This window comes from Pyrus communis, chromosome 4, assembly GCF_041283825.1.
Source record: "Pyrus communis isolate YQ-2024b chromosome 4, ASM4128382v1, whole genome shotgun sequence".
Taxonomy (NCBI): Eukaryota; Viridiplantae; Streptophyta; class Magnoliopsida; order Rosales; family Rosaceae; genus Pyrus; species Pyrus communis.
The window spans coordinates 17,561,115-17,584,062 of record NC_142568.1 but is presented as its reverse complement, the minus strand read 5'-3'; the positions used below and the strand labels follow the sequence as shown (position 1 = coordinate 17,584,062).

Here is a 22,948-nt window from a genome sequence, read left to right as displayed (position 1 = left end):
TATTGTCGGAAACCCTTATAGGCTAATTTTGACACCTCGAGTCCGTTTTTGGCATCCATTTAGTGAAATTCCAAAGTTTTAACGTAGTTGACTTTTTAAGGTTGACTGTTGACTTTTTTCGAAAACTGCCTTTAGCATATTTCGATACCCTGATTCCAAATATGCAATCCATTTTCCCAAATTTAATCATTTTGGTTGAGTTTTACTAACGGGTCTCTACTATACTTAGGTATGATTAGCATCGGCGATCCGTATTTACTCGTTCAAACGGCTACGACTTCACAAGTATCTGTGAGTGGCTATTTTCTTTTTTATATATATATATATATATATAGTGTGTGTGTGTGTGTGTGTGTGTATTTGTTTAGTTTCCATACATACATCTAATAACGAATTTTCTATGTGATGTCGTAATTAAATCAACGTTTATAAGAAATGTCGTATAATGAGAATTATGAAATCATTATAAATCCTACGAGATGCCTTAATTAGATTTACGGTTATGAATAATATTATGTTGACTAGAATTATTGAATCAATATGACATGACTATATTTACGTTATCTGCTCATAATGTGCTACACTGGTTATACTCGCCAGAGCCAGTGCCAGGCTTCACGTGTAAGTTCACATCGCACCGTATGCTCACTTTGGATTCATTGTAGTTGCCAGACCTATCCTAGATTGTTATAGGCAATTAGAACTCATATGTGATGTGCATAGCACCAGTCTTCACGTGATTGTAGTACTAGAGCGTAGTTCATTATTACACCTAGTTCTGTTCATGTGAGAATATCTTTGCATGAACTCTTGTGTTAGCATATGTCGATGAACACTCAATATGATATGTTTATTTCTACGAGATATTGTGATTACTGGAACTTATATGCTCATTTATGAATTATTGTGAAGTATTGCATTTTTGAGGAATTGCTGGCTATGGTATGTATTTTCATACTATACGTAGTATGTTATATTTAGAAATTGTACTTGTTTTACGGCGATGGGTTATACGTTTTCGAAAAGATTTTTACAAAACTTTATTTTTAGGCCCACTCACCCTTTTTTTTTTTTTTTTCTCCTATCCAGGTTTTAGTGGCAGAGCTTTCATGTCGACAACGAATTTCTGGCAAAATGTTGTTATGGGAATACTCTTGACAGTATAATTCTTCCTCTACCTTTGTACTTTACTTATACTCTGACATCACATGTAAATTGGGTTCAATCCCACTCACATGCGCACTTTTGCATCTAGTCACTTTTATTTTAAATTTATTCACATTTCCACCTCACTACACCTTATGGCTTCGTCACCTTCCTGGTGTTAACCAACACAGCTTGATTCGGAATCCAGGTGGACATTTCGGGTCAGGATGTGTAAGTTTGGTACTAGAGCAAAAGTTTAGGCAATATTGCATTCATCACACACGTGATGCAGGCATCCTCGGTTCTTGAATTTAATTAGCAAATCTTGCCACCTCGTCGAGCATGAAAAACATGTTAGCTTTTCCTAAGTTTTGGGCGGTTTAGGTGACTTATCGACATTTTAGATGATCATTTTGGCGAATGCCTTTAGACTTTAAGCTCTCTGCCAGGGAAATATATAGATTTGAGATAAGTTTATGGCCCTAAAGCAGGGTTGTTGTATCAATAGTTGTGTATCACTAGAGATTTACCAATCAATCCCATCTCTATTCTCCCGCCTTCATTACCAAACCTTTCAAGATAGGAACCACAAATAGTTTTGATTCCTTGGCAATGCCCCTTAGAATACCACTTATCAAAATTCTTACGATGTTTTACTTTTTGTGGAAATCTCTGGAAATGTCTCGAACAACATTGTGGTGCTAAAGTGGTAGCACTCAACGAAACAACATCTGGGGGACAACCACCTTTGGTCCCCGACTGTACTAATCTGTCACCGTAGTTATAATTTCAAATCTTCAGGAGGAAGATTATATTCCATTAAACCCCATCATGAGTAAATCATTAGCAAATTCCTTTTCCCAACCTTAGAACACTTCAATCAACACTGATTCCCAGGATTACCTTGATAATGTACTCGTCATTGCAATGAGTATAGGCATGGTAGTCTGAGTTGTTATACCTTTGGTTAGCAAAAATCCCATGAGCAGCACGTAAATTTCCCTTAGAATCAACTAAACTGTGTCATTAGGACCAATTTCTTACCAATCATCTGAAACCATACACCCGAGCGGGCTCTAACATGTAACCAGCATAAGATGACGCTACTTATTAACGATATTGTTTGATATCTAGAAGTAATCAACCAGTATTCAAGCGGTATGATTTTTGATATCGGACACATGCTAGTATCTGGGAGAGATACCTTTGTGCCATAAAGGTGGTTCATAGTTTTAGGGTAATGAAGAATGTCAAAATATCATAAGCGCGTTAATTAGCGGCATAACTGATAGACTGATTAATAGTGACTACCTGAGCCGAAGAAATTAAATTCGTGGAAACATAGGAGCAAGCTTTGTAGGAGGACAGTAAACTTATAGTTGTTTTAACCACGCCACCCATCTAGGTAACCAGAACAGTCTTGACCAGTCATCCTTGTAATCACTTCCACAACCAAATATTAGTTTGAAGAACTAGTTAAAATTCATGTTGTAAGAATGAAACAAATAATGAGGAAGTTGTGAAGACCTTTTAGTACGCGGCGTAGAGAAATGAAGTAGTATGGTACGTTTTGAGGACATATATCCTTGACGTCATTTCTCAAAATTTTACCTGAAATACCACCAAAGCGGGAAGTAGAATACACCATCGATCCATTTTCTCAAAAAATGCTTCATTTCAAGAAAAATGATATAAATATTCAAAAATACAGTTAGTAACACATGAATTTTATAGATGTTAGCTAATTACATTGCATGCATTTAGAAACCCAACTTGCAAGACAATTAATTTTGGTTTTATTTTTTGAACAACCAACGTATCCAGTTTAAGAAATAGTAAAAATACAGTTTAAGAAACAGTAAAAAAAATCCTAACCAATTAACGTATCAATATTGAATATCAACAAACCAATATTAGAAATAAATGTACCGATAAAAAGTACCAAAAACAGAAAATATACCCAAAATAAAAGAAGATAGAAAGTTAAATATATTGAGCACAAATATGAAAAAGAAAATATGTTGAAAAATCGTTTCATGAAAACATAATACTTAACTTTTGAACAGAAAAGAAAAAGAAAGTATTTAACCAAACAAGGAAACAAACGATATAATTTTGATTTAAAAAAAAGAGAGAATTTTGATGACCAAATTAATCACCAACAATTAATAACTAATATCCTATTAAATAAGAAAAACAAACAATATATTGTTGCAGTCCTATTAGATCATGAATGTGATTGTGTAAATCATAGTGCATCTAAGGATATCTTGGAATATTTTCTAGGGTTAGATATTATCCTATTAGAGTTGTAATCCTATTAGGGTAAGGATTTAACTTTCCCTACTATTATAAATAAAGGCATAATGGGATGGAATAGAACACACCTCATAATTACTCGTCTCTCTTTTCTCTCTCTATGCCGCCGCATCCTCTCTCTCTGGCCTCTATAATTGTTCCATAAATTATGCCTATAACACGTTATCAACATGATCTTGATGTTGTGCTAAAGAGAGGTTGATCTTCAATCAAGGGAGTATTGCGTTTTAATTATTCTTTTTATGATTGATTTATTATTTTCTTGAATTGATATACATGCTATTGATTCAATTTAATTTTTCTTTGTTGAACATGATACAACTCATTGGAGATGCAATTTCGGCTTTCTGAGAAGGATCTTTTACAAATTCAAAGGTTTTGTTGTTTTCTGCCAATCAGGTACGCTTAAAATAAAGGAAGATATTTGGAATGACTATGAAGCATGAAAACATTCATCATGATGCATGAACCCCCTACATTTACATTTACCTTCCGATATATATATATATATATATATATATATATATATATTGTATATGTTTCACATATTTTTCAATATATATACACATTCATGCATTACGTAATTTTTGCTATGTGGAATTTGTGAGTCAAAGAATCAAAATAAAATAGAAGCAATTTTGGGTTTTCTCCAAACTCTAACCGAGGAAAAAAAAAAAGGAACTAAGCAACCCTTATAGGCTTGTTGTGTGTGAGAACCAAGCCCACTAGCTGGGCCTTCATTCTATGCTGGGCATCGAGCCTTGATTCCCTTTGGGTTCTGAAAACCCTAAAACTAAAACTTGAAAAGAAAAAAAAATGCGCTGGAGCCACAGTTTGAAGTTGTGCTCGCGCTAAGCCAAGCTAAGCCGCTTAGTTTCTGAGCCGAGTCCAAAACCTAGACACAAAACGCATACGACATCATTTTTGGCGTCGTCTTCTTCGTCGCACCTAACAACAGCTTGCCTGCAGTTGAGCTCTAGCATCTCCCAGAAAGTTTAGGTGACTTACGATGACTAGAAGTCGTCCCTGACCTCGAAACCTCGAGATTTACTTCAAAATCTCGATGCTCCTTTGGAGACTCTCTGTGAATCTCACTGGTTTTTGGAAACACCACCGACGTCAAGAGGTTTCTCGGTTGATAATCCATGTGTTTCAGATAAATCCCGGCTTGTTTTCCAGTCTGAAATAACTAAGATTGGGGCGGCGACGTCGAGCTGCTCCGATGAAACCCACACCCAGCATCGCTGACCCTTTTTCTCAAGACACCCCAGCCCTTTTTTTTTTTTTTTTTTTTTTTTTCTGGGCTTGCTATTCACTCGGCCCAAAAGCCCAACTGGGTTATTTTTCTTTTTCTTTACTCAGTCTTCTTTACAATAGTTGAGCTATTAACTAGCATGCTAATGGGCTATTTTGCAGCCATGCCCTCGAGGCCCAATAGGCCTGCAACTTTGCTGCAGGGCTTTGACCCTTGACTTCGCAGCCAGCCAATACGTGCTGGCCTACGTCATTTTTTTTCTATTTTTGACTTGATGCCATATTTTGGCATCCTATGCTTCTTAACCATACCAAATATTTTTGGGGCGTTTTTTTGTTAACACTAATTAAGCTATAATTCACTTGTCGATTGGCCCGCAACCAATTGAAGCTAATAAGACTAGCATGTCATTATTTTGCTTCCACGATCGACCCCGTATGGTCCTAATCTATTGTATTAATTAAAAGTGACCAGCAATCCATTAATCCGACAAGCAATCCAAAATTATTGACCTGAAAATCACTTTTAGACATTAACAATTCAATATTTTAATTCTCTTCTTTGAACCGTTGACATTCTTTCGTAGTCCCGAAGCGCTCACACTTGAGCTCTCGAAGCAACTCAAATCCACTACACTTAAATCAGCATATTGTATTATGTGTTCTTGCAAGAACCTCTCTTTTATGAACTAACTGTTCATAAACTAAATTGAACATGTAGTTTCGAATTTAGCGCCTTTGAAACCAGAAGTTTTCACAAAACAATACACCCATGAAAACCCGACATTTTTCATGTAAACCATGTCTTAGAACCCGAATGTTCTAACTTTGATGTTTATGGAGACCTTATTTCCATAGCACCAATCACAATCTTGTTCCCTTCATTCAATGGATTGCCGAACAATAACAAGTTTGATTTCAATGATTCGGACGTTTCTTGACAGAAACCACTATATGTGAGTACAAGATGTGAATCTTCATTTGAATATCAAGCTGAGAAACCATTGAAGCCAACAATGGCATGGAATAACTGAATAAGCCTCCGCCATAATCTTCATTTGAAGACTTATGTGCATTACCCGTGGAAGTACCTCTTGAACGACGATTTCACGGCTCTTTGCTCGTTCCTACGGACCGTGTAATCATGAAAGATATTTCTTGAAGCACACCATGATTACAACCATGAATAAGTACGATTCTGAAGTTTGTAAATTTGATAAAATTTCAACTCGCGAATACTTTTTCTCGTTCTTCCATGTTTATAACTCGTTCCTGAGGCAGCAGTGTAGAGAACAGAAGTTTACCAAATCTCAAATTTGATTACTATGACAAACGTGAGAGAAAAGGTATAGACCCAACTTCGGCTAGAGTCTACCGAATAGCTCGACCAAGTTTGGTCAAGGGCTACCGAATGATGATTCCCAGTTTCGGTTAGGACCTACCGAAATGTATTTCTCTACTTCGGCAGAGACCTACCGAACAGACTTCTCTAGTTTCGGCTGGAGCTTACCGAATCCAATTTTGGGTATGTTTCTCTCACAATCCAATTTTGAGTTTGTTTTTACAACATATTGTAAAATCAGGGCTAGCAAGGTGTGACATCATGCTCGAAGTGTGATTCTTGGCACCTAAGACCTAAAACTTTAAGCATAAGGGATAATATTTCCAAACCTTAACCCTGCATAATCTATTTATGTCTTGATGGAATAGATCATTGGTTATACTTATGTTCGTACCCCTACTAATGTTGTTAAGGAGTACCATTCTAGTAGTCAATATGTGAGACTAATTTTGCTTCACCGAACACTGTTGGAAGAGCAGAATTTTGACATGGATGACCTTGTTGGCCGAATCCCCTTAGTAAACCATTTACTTTGTGAACATTTTTCCATGTTCTTAGATTCAAGTTTGGTGTATGTTTTAGTTATGGATAATCTTATTGATATTGTCATCAAATATGAGTTAATTGAATTATGTTTCTTGGATACATGTGACCGAAGTCAATTAAACACATGATTAGGTATGAATATGGGAAAGTTAGTTGTTCGGATGAATGCGATACTGCGCACACTAACTTTACACCTAAATCACATCTCTAGCAACAACTTCAGGTATATCCAACCTAATTAAGAGCATTAGCATGCTCCTCGTTGTATGAATAGTACTAAATTACCATGTCAGAGACCTTATATTCTCCCCATTTTAGAAGAAAATCGTTGAGTTTAAGAATATTCAAGAGAACAATGATCATGAATGAAACCACTACAGAAAATAAAGTGGAATATATTTGCACCACCTCCAAAAATAAGCCTCAAGCTTTGCTTTGGGGCCAATGGGCTGCTTCCCAACTGGGAACATGTCACATATGGCTGACCTGGAACCGGGTAATTTGAGCAATTTACTTGTTTTGGCACGACCTTTTGGGACACTTAGGTTGAACAATGATGCCACGACCCATCTCTTTACCCAAAGTAAAGACCTTGTGCTAACAAGCACACTTTGCCAAGCCTGCTCATTGGGAAAATTGATTTCTAAATCATCCATCGCAAAGATACGAAATCACCATTTTTCACACTAGATTCAAGGGAATATATGTGGACTAATCCAACCAAAACGCAGACCATATAAATATTTATGGTTTTGGTTGATGAATCGACAAACTGGTCAAATGTTTTTCCACACACATTGCTACTAAACCTCCTAGCCGATTTTAAGGGTTCACCACCCTACTTATCCCATAAAGTCTAGAAGACTGGATAATGCCTGAGAGTTTATATCGACAATTTTCGTAAGTAGTGCAATTCTTTTGGGTTTATAATTGAACATCAAATTCCAATGTTCACCCCAAATAACCTAGCAGAGTGATCATAAAGCACAATTTCAATGATCGCTCGGACCTTGGTGAACGCACCAAGCTTTCAGTTTCTACTTAAGGCTATGCAATCTTGTACATAGTTATGTTAGTTATGCTGGTCCGCCTTGAGGCTCATTGCCACCCAAACATTTTCGACATTACAGCTGGTTACTGGGTACGAACCTAACGTTTCGTATTTACACATTTGGGTATGCATTCCATTTGCCAAGTTGCGCCACAAAAGAAGGATATGAATCTTTGTCGATTACGATTCTCCTTCACACTAGATCTCTTAGAGCCCTTGCATGCGATTTTTTTACCGCTCATTTGCGGATTGTCACTTCAGTGAGACAGTTTTTCTACTGTTAGGGGGAGATAAGAACATCAACGTTCCTGTAGAACGACATGAATTTACGTGGATATTTCCTATTGTGTCTCATCTCGATCCCCGTACCGCACAAGTGTGATAAGCAAGTGCGATGAATTCTAACTTTCAAAATTTTGCTCTAAATGCATGCCTCTGTTAGACGGTTTGGCCGTTCCTGTTAGACAGTCCAGTATTCCGATGGATAGCCAATCAATCTGTCTCAGCCTGAAGCATGACATATCTCTTGATTCATAGGATTCACTTCTCTATAAGAGGAAAGTCACGACACAAAATGAATATGTACTTGATCGCTGTCTCAAATCATTTTCATCTCATGAGATTAATCTGGATTACTCCCGAGACTTGAAGTTCTTGGTCCAGTATACTAGTTTGGATGACATAATGGAATTGGAATGAGATTATCATCGATGATGTTTTCATTTATATGGTAGCTACCAACTTAAATGAAAGCGACGAAATCGAATTGTGTTCAGTTAATTAGTGACAACGTAGAACTAATTGGACAACCAAAATTACAATTAAGGTTAAATTCCATACCAAAGTGTGTTTGGACCTATCTTTCCTACACTGCCTAAGGTAACACTGTTGTGTTACAAATGGGAAATGAAGCGTAATGAGATGAAGAAACAGTGCGATATGATGCACGCCTTACGGTTCAAGGTTTCTCTCAAACACCCTATGATTGACTGCAGCATTACAAATGTGGTTAGTATTTCTCCATGGGGATATTGATACAGAGATTTACATGTAAGTTATCGAAGAATTACATAGACTGGTTCAAATAGTTTCAAACCACGGAACTCCTTCTTAACTTATTTGAGGCATTCACTTAAGGATTGAAGCAATCCGGCACATATTGTATACTCGTCTAAGTGATTATTTGATCAGTCAGAGATATGAATGAATGCCCTTGCGTGTTAAAATATGAAGTCTTATTCTGAATGGCTAGACTTACAGTTTATGTCAATGACATGAATCTCACTAAGACTCTAGAAGAGCTTGAGAAAACTTCTTCGCACTTGAAGATGGAATTTGAGATGAAGGATCTTAGGAAAACTTGTTTATGCCTTGACTTGAAGATGAAGCATTGTTTTGACGGTACTTTGGTCCACCAGTCAAACTACACCCCGAAGGTGTTACCTTTTGAGTATACCTATGATCTTCCATACGTTATATGTAAATGAAACCCCTTGAAGAGGCTTTGGAATACGAAATTCCATATCTAAGTTCAATTTTGCGCTTTGTTGTACTTAACTTATTGCATTAGACATGACATCTTCTTCGTTATTGATATATTGGTAAAGATGCAGCACTGCGCCTACACGCAACCACTGAATTGGTATTAAAAATATTTACTAAGGATTTAGGCAAATCCCAACGCATCTCAAGCGAATCCAACCCTATTGATCCTTGGAATGATGCTTGCCTTGTTTGTTATGCTGACACTGGTTACTTATCAAACCCGCACAAGGCAAATCCCCGAATGGTTATGTCTTTACCGTTAGGGATATCGCAATATCTTGGAGGTCCATGATATGACCTTAGTTGCGAAACCTTCGATTCGTTCCAAAACTCACCTCGCTTCACTACGCCACACGTGAGACATGGTTGAGAGCTCTTGTTGAGCATATTCGAAGTACTTGTTTTTCATTCATCGTTGAGTGCTAACGACGATCCATAAAGACTATGTCGCATGTATCAACATAACCAAGACATGATACATCAACGAAGTCAACACCAAGACATATTGCGTCTACATTTATATCAGCAAAGCATCAAGAGATTGAAGTCATGCAAGCCGATCCCAGCCAACCTTACCGACTTCTACACGACGTCATTGCCGAAGTCAACCTTCCAGAAGCTTATCCGAGGAATTGGTATGCCTAACTATTCATATGCAAATGCTTGTAGTTCTCATTTGGAAGTTCTATCAAACTCAGGGGGAGTATCCAGAAGTATACTCACTTAATCTTAATGTACTATTTTTCCACACGATTAGGAGCATTTTTCCCATTGGGTTTTTGCTACATAACTAGGTTTTGATAAGGCACCCATCTTGGGCTAATCATACTATTGTGAGCTCTTCTACTTATGTCCAGACTATTGTGAGCTCTTCTACTTACGTCTAGAAGACGTAGAGTTTTGACTTAATGCAACTTCTCACTTTTCTCCTTAGTCTATGGGTTTTTCTCCCACATTAGGTTTTACCATAGCGAGGTTTTATGAGTTTTACCTTTTATGCATTCTTCCATTAATCCAAGACTTGCATTATTGTGTAGATGATTTCATCGTTGAAGACCTGATGCGCCATTTAGTTGAGTATTTACACACTCAAGGGGGAGTGTTGCAGTCCTATTAGATTAGGAATGTGATTATGTAAATCCTAGTGTATTTAGGGATATCTTGGAATATTCTCTAGGGTTAGATATTATCCTATTAGAGTTGTGATCCTATTAGGATAAGGATTTAACCTTCCCTACTACTATAAATAAAGGCACAATAGGGTGGAATAGAACATACATCACAATTACACATCTATCTCTTATCTCTCTATGTCGCCGCACTCTCTCTGGCCTCCATAATTGTTCAGTAAATTATGCCTACAACATATATGACATTTTGGTTCTAAAAAACACAATAATTTTTTACTAAACACAATAATTAAATATGAGGACATGGCCTTCAGTCAAAGCGACTTTATTAAAGTTTAAAAAAGAACAAATCTGAACTACCTATTAAAAGAGATTTCTTTGTCAACTAAAAAGGGGTGAAAAGGCTATTAGTCTTTTATCATAGATAAAAATTATGAACAATAATGTAATTTCATATATCCAAATATTACTATTTTTTATTGGTACTTATTTTCCTACTTGAAAATTTCCCCTCGACTTATGACCTTTTTCTCAATTTGCCCCTTCACTTTTAATTACGTGTTGAGCATTCTTAATCTTTTGAGACACTTGGAGGTGCGTAACCATCAATTTCTTTATATTTTCTGTCAGTGTTTCTATTTAAATGGTTGGAATTTATGGATGGATCTCTTTCAACAAGGTCACCATATCAAGTGATCCGGACCCTTGAAATTTGATCAAACGGCTAAAAACAGGGGGCCTTTTAAAAGTTACAATAATTTTAGTCGTTGGATCAAATTTCAAGGGTCCGAATCACTTGATCCGGTAGCCTTGGTGGAAGAGATTCAGAGATGATCTCTTTCCCAAATTTACATGCATATGATCGATGATTTTTCTTACTTTTAGTGTTTTAATGGTTATCTAATATAATATCAGAGCATTCTAATTTGATGTACAAGTACTAACATTCTTTATCAAATGTTTTTATAATGTAGGAATATTCTTGCCTTATCTCGTGAAAAACAACTGTCTAAACCCTCACCGCGCCATGGAAGAATTTTCGAATTATGGCGGTGCCCCTACATATGCCCCTGGTCCAGTTTCACAAGACTCATCAAGAAAGTTTCATCCTGCATTTGCTCCTGGCCCCTTACAGCCATGCATGAATGTTAGTGGCAATGAATTTTGGAGGAGATTTGCCACATTAATTGAAGCATAATCCCTAAAACTAGACGGTCAAACTTCTGTTCCAATTATTGTACATGTATGAGGGTCTTATTGTTTAGGAGTAGATGAGGTCGGAAAAGGCGCACATTTGAACCAATGATGTTATTTGAATCACTCTTACTCATCACCTATACTAGAGAGGTGAGTACGTACGTCCCACGTATGGAAAACGACCCTGCAATGTGATCAAGGCTATCAAAACGAGATCCCAATTCATTTCGAAGTCAAACTAGACAACAAGGACACAACTTAATCACATGCAAGAGAAACTATTAATGCGTGTAAAATCAAATTGTAGTAGTCAATTAAAACAATAATGAATTGTAAGTAGTCACGCTGAAGTTCGTTAACATGTTATATATAAGATAAAATAAAGATTCATTAAAAGAAGATTAGAGGGAATGCAATTTTCATAAGGATTATTGTGAACAGCTGTTAATTATAAGATTTTAAACACAAGATTATCAACATTTTGTAATAGGAACTTATGTGGAGGTCTGATATGATGGGTAACCCAAATCTCTAATAGTGCAGAAACCTATAATTTGCTGATTTGGGGCCCAATACGATTTAGACCATTTACATTCTTCCATAAAGGGCAATACAGTTTAAAGAGAGAAATCCAAATGATGTTCAAAGATGAGATTGTTTTTTTATCAAAAATGATATTCCAGCAAGGGGACGGGATAATTCACTGAAGAGGTATTATATTCAAAACATATATTAAATGTTATTATCATTCACTTAAGTCGAACGTAAAACTTCACTTTTTTATACAAAAAAATATTAGTAGACTAGCTATAAAAATGTATTCTTGTTAGAAAATACGAGATAAGAAGTAACATAATTAAATAAGTAAAAGACTGTCAGATCATTTCATGAATAAATGAGGGCACTGTCAACAGAGAAAGCCAGAAATGAAGGAAGCTGAAAGTCATCGAAGAGATAGAGAGAATTTTGAATAACAATATTTACATTACAACTGGATAATCATTACAAGACTTTGACTTTATTTATAAATAAACTCAGTATAACTATCTCAAGACTTATTACAGGACCAATGATGTAATGACACATGACACTCACTACATTTGACACATAAACCCTTATATCCTAACAGGTACATCCTAGCAGGTACCTCAATTGTTAATAATTAGTAAGGTATTTTGATTTTAGACAAACATTGATGACCAGCTTAAACAATACATTTGTCGCTAGGTTTATTACAAAGTTATTCATTTGTAACCAAACGAATGAAATTGACCTCGGTATTATAATTTCAAGAATACAAAATGAAACAGTATCTTGAGGAGTCTTCCAAACAACTTCTAACATTTGGGCAGATCAGGTGGTGGTGGAGGCAAAGTAGATTCTGGCGTCCCTCCATTTTCAACCTCAAAAGCCATGGCCAGCCCCCAAGGCAGATGAACGTCCAAGTGACAATGCACGAACCAGATACCTGAAACAATAATTTAAAACAAGTAATCATAAATTATTTATTTATAACAGATTTCAAATACAAAGAAACTTAATTAATGAGATGATTAAGAAAACTAACCAGGATTATTTGCTTGAAACCTGATCACAGCCCATCCTCCGACCGGCACACCAATTGTGTTACGTACTTGCGGATTAACGAAGTTAAATTTTTTGGGGTCATTAATCGGATCGTAATTTCCAAATCCTTGTGCCAATACGTGGAAATTGAAGCCGTGGATATGCATCGGGTGGTTCTCGATGGCCAAAAACGCTGTGTTCTGATACACTAATTGTACTGTCGAATTGAACTTTAGCGTCTTGACCTTGGTTGATTTTGGCGCGAATATCAGGGATAGGTCGAGGCTAAGGTTCGTGTCCGTGTAGTCAAACTTGACCGGAGGCTCGTTGGGAAAATCTCTGGTGTAGACCCCGCTCATGTTGTTAAAATGTGCTTCCAGCATGGAAATATTAGTCGGGGTCACGAATGACTCGTTATTCATGCTCGCAGATAATCGGCTATTAAATATGGCTTGACACGTGGCATTTTCGGGACACATCGCTAAGTTAACGCCAACTGTCACAAACATGTGCTCGTCCACCTCACGTGGGACTGGGACCCAGTGGGGCCCACCAGGGAAGCCGGTGAGATTGGTGAAGAACTTGTTGGCCAACGGCGTGTCGCTAGGGTTGGGCATAGGGGGCATAATGGGGGTTGATGACGTGTAGCCCTTGTAGACGATGATGCCTCTAGTTGTCGAGTTATCAAAGCCAACGGCGGTAGCATCAGCGCTAGCGTAAGGAGTGGCGGCCATGTAATAAGATCCGTTAAGTTGATTGAATTTGACGAGAACATCAGTGGTCTGACCGGGTGCAATAACCACCACGTCTGTGACATAAGGAGTCGTGTACGAGGCGTCAATGGCAACAACTGTCATGCTGTGATTGGCTATCTTGAAGAAGAGCACGGTATTGAGTGCAGCGTTGATTAGGCGTAGCAGGTAAGTCTTTCCTCCCACCACACTGAGCTGATATGTTTCTGATAATTTGATGTCAATTTGTTAATATTCATCATGCAAAAATAACATATAAACTAAATTAATAAATTTACGAGTATGCATGTATGCATGGTTACATACGATTTTGAGAGCAGTCGTAGAGATCGCCAGGAAGTCCATTGATGGTGTAAGCATTTGAAAGGTTAGGAGCTATTCCTTTGGATAGGCCATCTTGCTCAATGTCGACCACATTGCCATTATACCAATCTCCTGCAATTCCATCAAACAGTTAATATATAATTAGTCATCAAAATTACTATTTGAACTACGTATTAAGATTAACGTTAAACAAGTTGAATGGTATAGTTTAATCGTTAATTACCTAATATGATGGGAACTTCTTTGGCGGGCTTGGGGAAGGGGAAGGATCGACCAGCTTTCGGGTGTATTATAAGCGCTCCGTGGACAGTTGCGCGGAGCCACGAAATGTGGGCATGCCACCAAAGGGTGCCTTCTTGTCCAGTGATATTAAATTTGTAAGTATAGCTTTGTCCGGGGGGTATAGGACATTGAGTTACGTATGCAGGCCCATCTGCCCATACACTTAGAAGCTGAAAGATTCCATGCCTGCATTAAGAAAGAAACTATACAACATGAACAAAACTTTAACTCAACTTTCCCCTTGGGGGTTGTTAAATGGTTTTGAATAATTGGTATTTACCAGTGAATAGTAATGTTATAGGGCGACTGGTTTAAAACATGGATGATAAGTGTGTCTCCCTCTCGTGCATATATGGTTGGTCCAGGATAACTCTCATTTACTACAGTAATCGATTGATTTTGGCACAGTCGGGTAACAGTCAGGTTGTTCACCTGAAAACAAAGGAAATAAAAAAACAAACATGATCACTACTATTATTCAAAGGAAACATTCAAATATTTGGTGAGGAAATATGCATGATAAAATAAGACTCCAAAAGGGATCGTTCGAAATTGTCTCTAAAAACCGCTTCAATCACCCAAAAATACTTAAATTATTTTCATCAAATTGAATCAAGAGTATTTTTTTTTTTTTTTTAACTCTATAATGTGCTTTTAGCCATTCTAGAAACAAAAATGAGCGTACCCAAAATTGAGCCAAGACTTACATTAAAAGAATGCTCAACAATTGCACCAGAGGCCACTGAGGAAGCCAATAGAGCTAGAGCACAAGCTAGCACAAAGGCTAACCGTGCCATATGGGGAACAAATTAAACGAGCGATCTCAAGGGGAAAGGAGAGGTTTGAGAATCGGCTATTGTTATGGAGATATTGTGTTACTCTTGTGATATCTCAGAGGTCTATGGATGCCATGTTTATATAGGCATTTTGAAAGTAGTTGCAACCCATTTTTTCCCACAATTACGTGACAAATTAGGCAATAAATTTGCATTTTTCTTTGCAAGGACTTTGAAATTTTGAACATACCGACATATAAAATGACATTGGTATCATATATCCAGTAAACAGTGTGATTAAATTGCTGACTCATCAGAGAGTGCTAAAATAAGGATATGAACAGAGTCAGAAACTTGGTTATCAAGCAAACCGGCCATGTTTAATAACACCATTTTGACCGTGTCCAAACTGAAGTTTACAGGCTGACGAACTAAAAAGAAAAGGGAACTCCCGCGGTGTACTAGAACACGTTTGGATTTGAATATTACTCAATGTCAACATAGTAAGACATGCATTTTCCAATTAAATAACTGAACTCTGAAGAGACATTAGAAATAGTTATTTTTTTTTTCAATTACAGTGGACAAAGTCGGTGCCATTTGTGTAAATTTGTGTAAATTTATTTTACTTTATTTTATATTCAATTTAGGAGCAATTCCTAGTACTTAAGAAATTAAAAGGTTTATATTACATCCCGACTACTCTCTTCAAAATTTATTTCTTGATCCTCTGTTGTATTTTGCTGCTCTTTACCTTCAATACTCATTTTTTTGCGTTTTACTTTATCCCATTCCATCAACTAAATCGAATGATACGTTAGTTTCGTTGGTGTGGCAGAGATTAATTTTTTTTTTTTTTTTAAATTGTTCAGCTCGTTTTCACAATTGGATAATCTAAAACCCCGAAGATCACCTTGGCATGAAATATATAGCCCATTTTTTCAAGAGTGTCACTTTACTCTTTATTTTGTCCTTATCATTAAAACTCATAATTTTCATACTCATTTCATTAATTTTTCTTTAAATAAATAGTCAAATCTGCCTATCCTATATTTTTATGAAAAGTAATCCTTTACTTTCTCTGCAAATTGAAAAGTATTTAATTAATGGCCAGCAAAGAAAATAAAACGTGATAAAGTGTTTACATATACGTTTACGGCATTGCATTTTTGCTGCAAGGTGACCCATTCATAGTTTGCATATGATTTAATATTCCGATAGATAAGATGCTGGATTCGGACCTATGCGTCCGGGTTCTAAACTCTCCTAAACTCAAAATTATTTTAATAGTTTAAAACTTCCCTCTTCCTTCTAGTAATAGAAAATTTTAAAAAATTAAAAAAAAAAAAAAAAAAAAAAAAAGGCCATGCATAGTTTATTGTTTGTATTAGGCAGGGCCGGTCCTAAGGGTAGTCCATGTAGGCATCCACCTAAGGTTTTTAAAAATTTTATATATCCTGTAAATAACATTTTAATACAAAAAAAAAAATCATAATTCTGGTACAGTGGAAATGTTCGACTTCCTTCGAAACATGGAGCTGCCTTTTTAGTCATTAGTTTTTTCTTGTTTTTCAAATTTAATCATTGTCCATCTATCCAAATGCATAGAAAGTTATAAAAAATCAAGTCCCCTTGCAATCTTTTTTTCTTTCAACTTCCCAATCTCTCCATTTCTATCGAATGTTTAAATCAACTATCACATAATCTTGAAGATTATTCTTTAAGGTAATTAAAACTTTGAATTTATATTTTGCTTTTCAATAATTTATTATTTAATGGAATATTCGATTTGTTAGTGTGATGATGATTTTAGAAAAAACACAAGTTAAACAATTGGTTTTGAATTTAATATACTCGTCAATCAAGTTTTATTATTTTTTACTCTCTTGATCATCAAGTTTTATTGTTCTTCACTCTCAATCTTAAACTCTTGACTGAAAATATTAAGTACATTTGCGTTTAAAAATGTGAGATGTGTAACATTTAAGTAATGTTTGTATATCTATCTTCTTTTGATATTAATTTTCAATGATATTTGATGTAGAAATAGAATATTTTTATGCATTTAACAAATTATTTTTTTATACATATTTTATGTATTTAACGAATTACTTTAGAGCATCTCCAAAGAAGATGTCAAAATGTCCAAATCAGCAATAACGGTAACAAAATACAACATTAATATTTTCCAACCGAGAAGCCAAATTTAATGTGGCATGACATGGATTGACATCTCTTCCCCTTGCTGCCAAATTTGACAGCACCTTTAGATTTGTTTAATTAATTATTAAATGCTTTTTATTAATTTTTTTATTGGTTTAAACCATTATCCTTTTGTTTCTTTTCATTCCCAATGCAAAGAAAATACATATGAATTATTATTTTATGTTTAAAATTTGACAAATCGATTGGAGATCAAAAGTTTAAAAGATGCCAAAGTGCCACTTAAGCCTTCAAATTTAAATTTTATGATTAAAATTTGACATCTCCTTTGGAGATGATCTTAAAGCCCCACTTCAAATGCTTGCCAAGGACCCCAAATTTTCAAGATCGGCCTTGCCATTAGGCCATCGACAAAATATTTGGATTTCATTATTATTATTATTATTATTTTTCTGAGTGATACTATGTTGTTTAGTTAAGTATGATGACTTTTTTTTTTCTTTTTATATAACGTGAGAAGGCGGATACTATATTGTTTAGTTACTTATATATACGATGATGAGTTTTACTTTTTATAAACGAATATGACATGGGAATATATATATATATTGTATAATTGGAGTATGAAATAATATAAAATCAGGTAGCAAACAGAGAAATGCATCATGCATGCCTGTGGAAATAATTAATTAAATTCGTTTTCCAGATATGCAGGTATAACAATGAATATTTGCTTCTGGAGAGCTCCAGGGGGCAGATCAATCTGAAGACTTTTGAATAAGTTGATAAGATATTATGATCATTTCTAGCCGCTAGCTGTTGCTTCGAAATCCCACCATTGTAGCTGACCATTCGATGAAACCCTAAACCACTACACGCACATTTCCATCTTTGACCGATTAAAACCCCAGAAATTAAACAAAATTTCTGCTAGGTAGAAATCGTGAATCTTATTTTAATCCTCAGGTCATATTGAAAATTCGTTAATAGTTACGTAATTAAGCTACTAACCTCAATAGCTGTCTATAAATTATCGACTTTACCAGCCATATTGTTGACAAAATATCTACTTTATTGACAAAATAATTTCTGACTAAAATCGAGCTGCTCTCTTTGCCTTGGCATTCAAGAATCAACACCATTAGTACCGACAATCAAGGCATTACTTCTGACAATCGCCTATGCTACTTTTATTCATCCTCGACGTCAAGCTAACGTTGTTGCCCATAGGTTCACACATTTTAGTTTCTCTTTAAGTCAAGCTTGTGAATGGTATGATTCTCCTCCAAATTTAATCTTAGATTTACTTGTTGTGGATTGGCTCTTTGTAATGAACCTCTGTAATGACTTTTTATTAATAAACCTATACTATCGTTATCGTTTCCTAAAAAAATAACACCGTTATGAGAGAGGGCTATTTTAATTTTGGTCAACTAAAGTTAGGTTAAAGAAAATTCTTCTATGGAATCAACTAAAGTTAGGTAGTACTTGATGGTTGGGTGATAAATAAAATGTATCCAGAAATAAAATACTGGAAGACACCTAAAAATTCACACACGTAAAGGAACTTGGATCGAGTCTATGGGTTTGTTTAGAAATGTTTTTAAAATAACTGAAAGCGCTTATAGAAAAAATATTTCTGGATTCCAAAAGCACTTAAAATGCTTTTATATGCTTTTGTATGAAGTATTTCAAATGCTTTTTTATAATTTATTTTCATTTTTACTAAAGATGGGTTCAAAAAATATTTTCACAAAAAGCGTTATCAATCGTTTTAAAAGCAATTCTAAACAAGCTTTATATTTAGTAGGTGTGGAAAGTTAGTCTCCTACTTCCAACAATTTTATTATTTAGGAGAGATTCAATAAAAACTTCATGTTGAACGTGATTATCCTTATTATGCCACATTTTTTTTTCACTTTAAATTTTTTTATTCTTTGACTATGAGAAATAAGACTATGAAGTTCATTCAGTGGAAAGTGGCAACCAAGACCTGGTTTTTCTACTTACGTAAGCTCTGTTCTGTTCATGTTCCTATCAAATATTATATAGGATATATATATATATATATATATATTCTTTTTTTTTTTTTTTTCGGAAACTAGGAACTTCATTCCAGGGCTAAAAATCAAAAAGGTACACGAAAGCCTACCGAGAGGCAAAAACCAAGATAGACAGACTAAGGTGAAAGCAATGAAAGGGGATACATCCAGAAGACGCTTCAACCAAGTGAAAGCGTCACCCCAAACACCGCCACAGTAAAATTAATGCGGACACGGAAGATCATCCTTGTTCAAAACCTGCACCAACGAAGATTGGGGCCTATCGACCCAAACATAATCACACATCTCCGGAAACCAACCGATGCAAGAACATCTGCTGCCATGTATTTTTCATTTTTTTGAAGGCTAAGAAAATTTAATTAACATGTTTATTATTATTTAAAACAATAAATAAAATATGTGTTAAAATATCATTGGACCAAAATAAAAAGGTGAATGTGTAAGGTACTCGTTATTGGAAAGGGATCCTCTCGGGATCCCTTCCTCGTAATCCCCAAATCAAGGGATCCGTGCCGTTGAAATTTGATCCAACGGCTACAAATAGGGGCCCACTTTAAAAGTTATAATAACTTTAACCGTTGGATCAAATTCCAACCGTACAGATCTCCTAATTTGATGAATTAGGAGAAAGGAATATGAAGAGGATCCCTTTCCCTCTTTAATGAGTACCTAAATTAACCTATTATATATGTATAGGCTACCCGTGGACCTGGCTCCCCCACACATTTTTCTTATTTTAATGTACATTGTGTCCCATTGTTAAAGTTACCAAAAGTTTGCGCACTGCCATGTGAGTTAATAATACAATCATGCATCATTTAGACAAACTAGATAATAATATTAAACAAAATTAAAAAGAAAACTTTTATTTTTAAATTTTGGAAAAATGCTTATTTTTAGTTAAAAATAGGGGTTTAACTTTAGTTTGGACAATTGTTTGAGTTGATGTCGTGTCATTTGAATTAAATAATACACCCATGCATAATTTAAAACAAACTTGTACTAATATTAAGTTCAAGAAAGAAAAAAAGAAGAGAAAAAAAATTAAATTTTGGTTTTAGAAATAATACTTATTTTAATTTTAATTTGAGAACATTTTTAGATTAGTTTCCAGTCATTTGGGTTAAAAAAAATACAACTATGCATCATTTATAACAAACTAGATGATAATATTAAGTCAAATTACAATCCAAAAAGAAGAGTTTTTTATTTTATTTTTTTTGGGGTTCAGAAACAATGCTTATTTTAATTTAGAAACAATGAGTTTAATGTTAATTTTGAAAATTGTTTTGGGTGTGTTCTATCGTTTGGGTTAAATAATACAATTGTGCATCATTTAAAACGACCTAGATAATAATATTAGTCAATTTATAATCTAAAATAAAAAGGAGAAAAAAAATTTTCTTCTGTGGTTCTAGAAATAGTGCTTATTACTATTTAAAATAGGAAAGTGTTATTCACAATCCAAAAATCTCATTATATACTCCTTATGAATGTATTTTTTTCCTAATATAGAAAGTTTGGAATGTAGAATGAGATTTTTGGAATGATAATAATAATTCCCTTAAAATAAATAGTGGTACGTGATGAGGAAGACAGATGATTGGTAGGGAAGGATCGAGAGAATTGATTGCATCTTTATCTGTTTTTCAATTTATTTTTGGACTATCTGTTGATAGGGCTGAAATGTGAACTTGGGCCCGATGTAGTTAACGGAATGGGCTGATGGAGAAAGATTTCCTTCAGGTGCATATGTTGGAATTTAAAAAGCTAGTGAATTCTGGGCCTTTTATTTCGCGTGCTGGGCTCTAGTTCTTACCCTGGTTCCCCTTTAAAATTTGTCCTTATTATTAATAAAAAGTGGTTAAGTGTTTTTTGTTTTCCAAAAAAAAAAAAAAAAAGTGGTTTAAGTGTTTTTTTCTTAAAATAAAACTTGTGTCCAACTTTTTTTTTTTTTTTTTTTTTAAGGAAAATTTTGAGTTTTCACGATAAGGATAAAATAAAAGGTAAAGTGAATAGTATCAGAATTGACTTTTTAGTATAAAAATAGGTTTTTCGTCAAAATGAACAATACCGCGTAGCCATTTATCACAATTGTGGAAAGATGTTAAGCCTTTGCATGATGTTGTGGGTTCAAATTCTGTCGGTAACTAATTTAATATTTAATCTAACAAAATCTATCATTTGACCAAAATTACAAGATAGCAAATGATTTCCTAACATATAGCCAATTTACTTGCAAGTGGCCCTTATAAGTATTGAGCCCTTACATGACAGCGTAGGTTTGAATCCCGTCGGTGGCTAATCTGACAAAATCTACTGTTTGATAAAAAAATCTAGCCAATTTACTCCACTTTAAAGATGAATATAAAAAAAAAAAGGTGAAACGATTATATTCACAATAATCTCTACAATTTATCGATGAGAATAGGTTCCAGTTAAATGGGTTTTTTTTTATGAAGAAAAAAAAAATACTGTTTAAAATATATTCGTATTATATTAATACATTTTAATTCGCACTTCAAAATCTTATTATGCACTCTAAATTTTTTTATAATTAAACATTACACATATGAAGAGTGTACAATGAGATTTTTAAAGTGTCAATGACAATTCACGGCATGAGACGAACTGAATTACAAAATGAATCAACAATAATTTAATATGAAACTGAAAGTTAAACAAATAAACAAACTTAAAATAAAAAAATAATACTATTAAACCGTAGCGTGACAAAAAATTAAACCGTAGCGTGACAAAATTTTTTTTTTTTTTTTTGAAAATGGAACTATTTGTTGCAGTCCTATTAGATTAGGAATGTAATTGTGTAAATCCTAGTACATCTTCAAATATCTCTCATATTCCTATTAGGAGTTGATTACCTATTAAGAGTTGTAATCCTAAAAGGATAAAAAATTAACCTTCCCAACTACTATAAATAAAGGCACAATGGGGTGGAATAGAACATACCTCACAATTACACATATCTCTCTTCTCTCTACTATTGCCGCACCTTTCTCTCTCTCTCTCTATGGCCTCCATAATCGTTCAATAAATTATGTCTACAACACATTATCACCATACTCTTGACGATGCACTAAAAAAAGTTTGATCTTTAATTAGGGGAGTATTACGTTTTAATCATTCTTTTTATGATGAATTTACTATTTTATGGAATTGATCTACAAGCTATTGATTCAATTTAATTTTTCTGTGTTAAACGTGCTAGAACGCATTGGAGATGCAATTCTGATTTTCTGAGAATGATCTTCTACAAATTCAAAGGCTTTTGTTGTTTTCTGCCAATCAAGTACGTTTAAAATAAAGTAAGATATTTGAAACGACCTTGAAGCATGAAAACATTCCCCATGATGCATGAACCCCCTATGTTTATAATTTCCTTCCGATATAAATATTGTATATGTTCATATTAGGGGTGGGCAAACAGGTAGAGGAACCGCATGACAGGGTGGGTAGTGTAAGTTCGGGGCG

At 34.8% G+C, this 22,948-nt stretch overlaps 1 protein-coding gene across 1 annotated transcript; it reads right to left on the bottom strand.

Moving 5' to 3' along the window:
* Positions 1–12,494: 12,494 nt before the first annotated feature.
* On the bottom strand, positions 12,495–15,348 carry LOC137722848 (laccase-7). Its single transcript, XM_068461949.2, has 6 exons — positions 15,162–15,348; positions 14,735–14,886; positions 14,396–14,640; positions 14,155–14,283; positions 13,098–14,054; positions 12,495–12,998 (listed from the first exon to the last, which is right to left on the bottom strand). The coding sequence occupies exons 1-6, from the start codon at positions 15,249–15,251 to the stop codon at positions 12,868–12,870; spliced, it is 1,704 nt and encodes a 567-aa protein (XP_068318050.2). The 5' UTR covers positions 15,252–15,348; the 3' UTR covers positions 12,495–12,867.
* Positions 15,349–22,948: the final 7,600 nt, after the last annotated feature.

Excerpts from the sequence above, each read along its gene's own strand:
- LOC137722848 (XM_068461949.2), bottom strand. The coding sequence starts at position 15,251 with ATGGCACGGTTAGCCTTTGTGCTAGCTTGTGCTCTAGCTCTATTGGCT. Across the intron at positions 14,284-14,395 it reads AGAAGTTCCCATCATATTAG|GAGATTGGTATAATGGCAAT; the intron begins GTAATTAACGAT and ends ATGGAATTGCAG. Across the intron at positions 12,999-13,097 it reads GTTTCAAGCAAATAATCCTG|GTATCTGGTTCGTGCATTGT; the intron begins GTTAGTTTTCTT and ends TTATTGTTTCAG.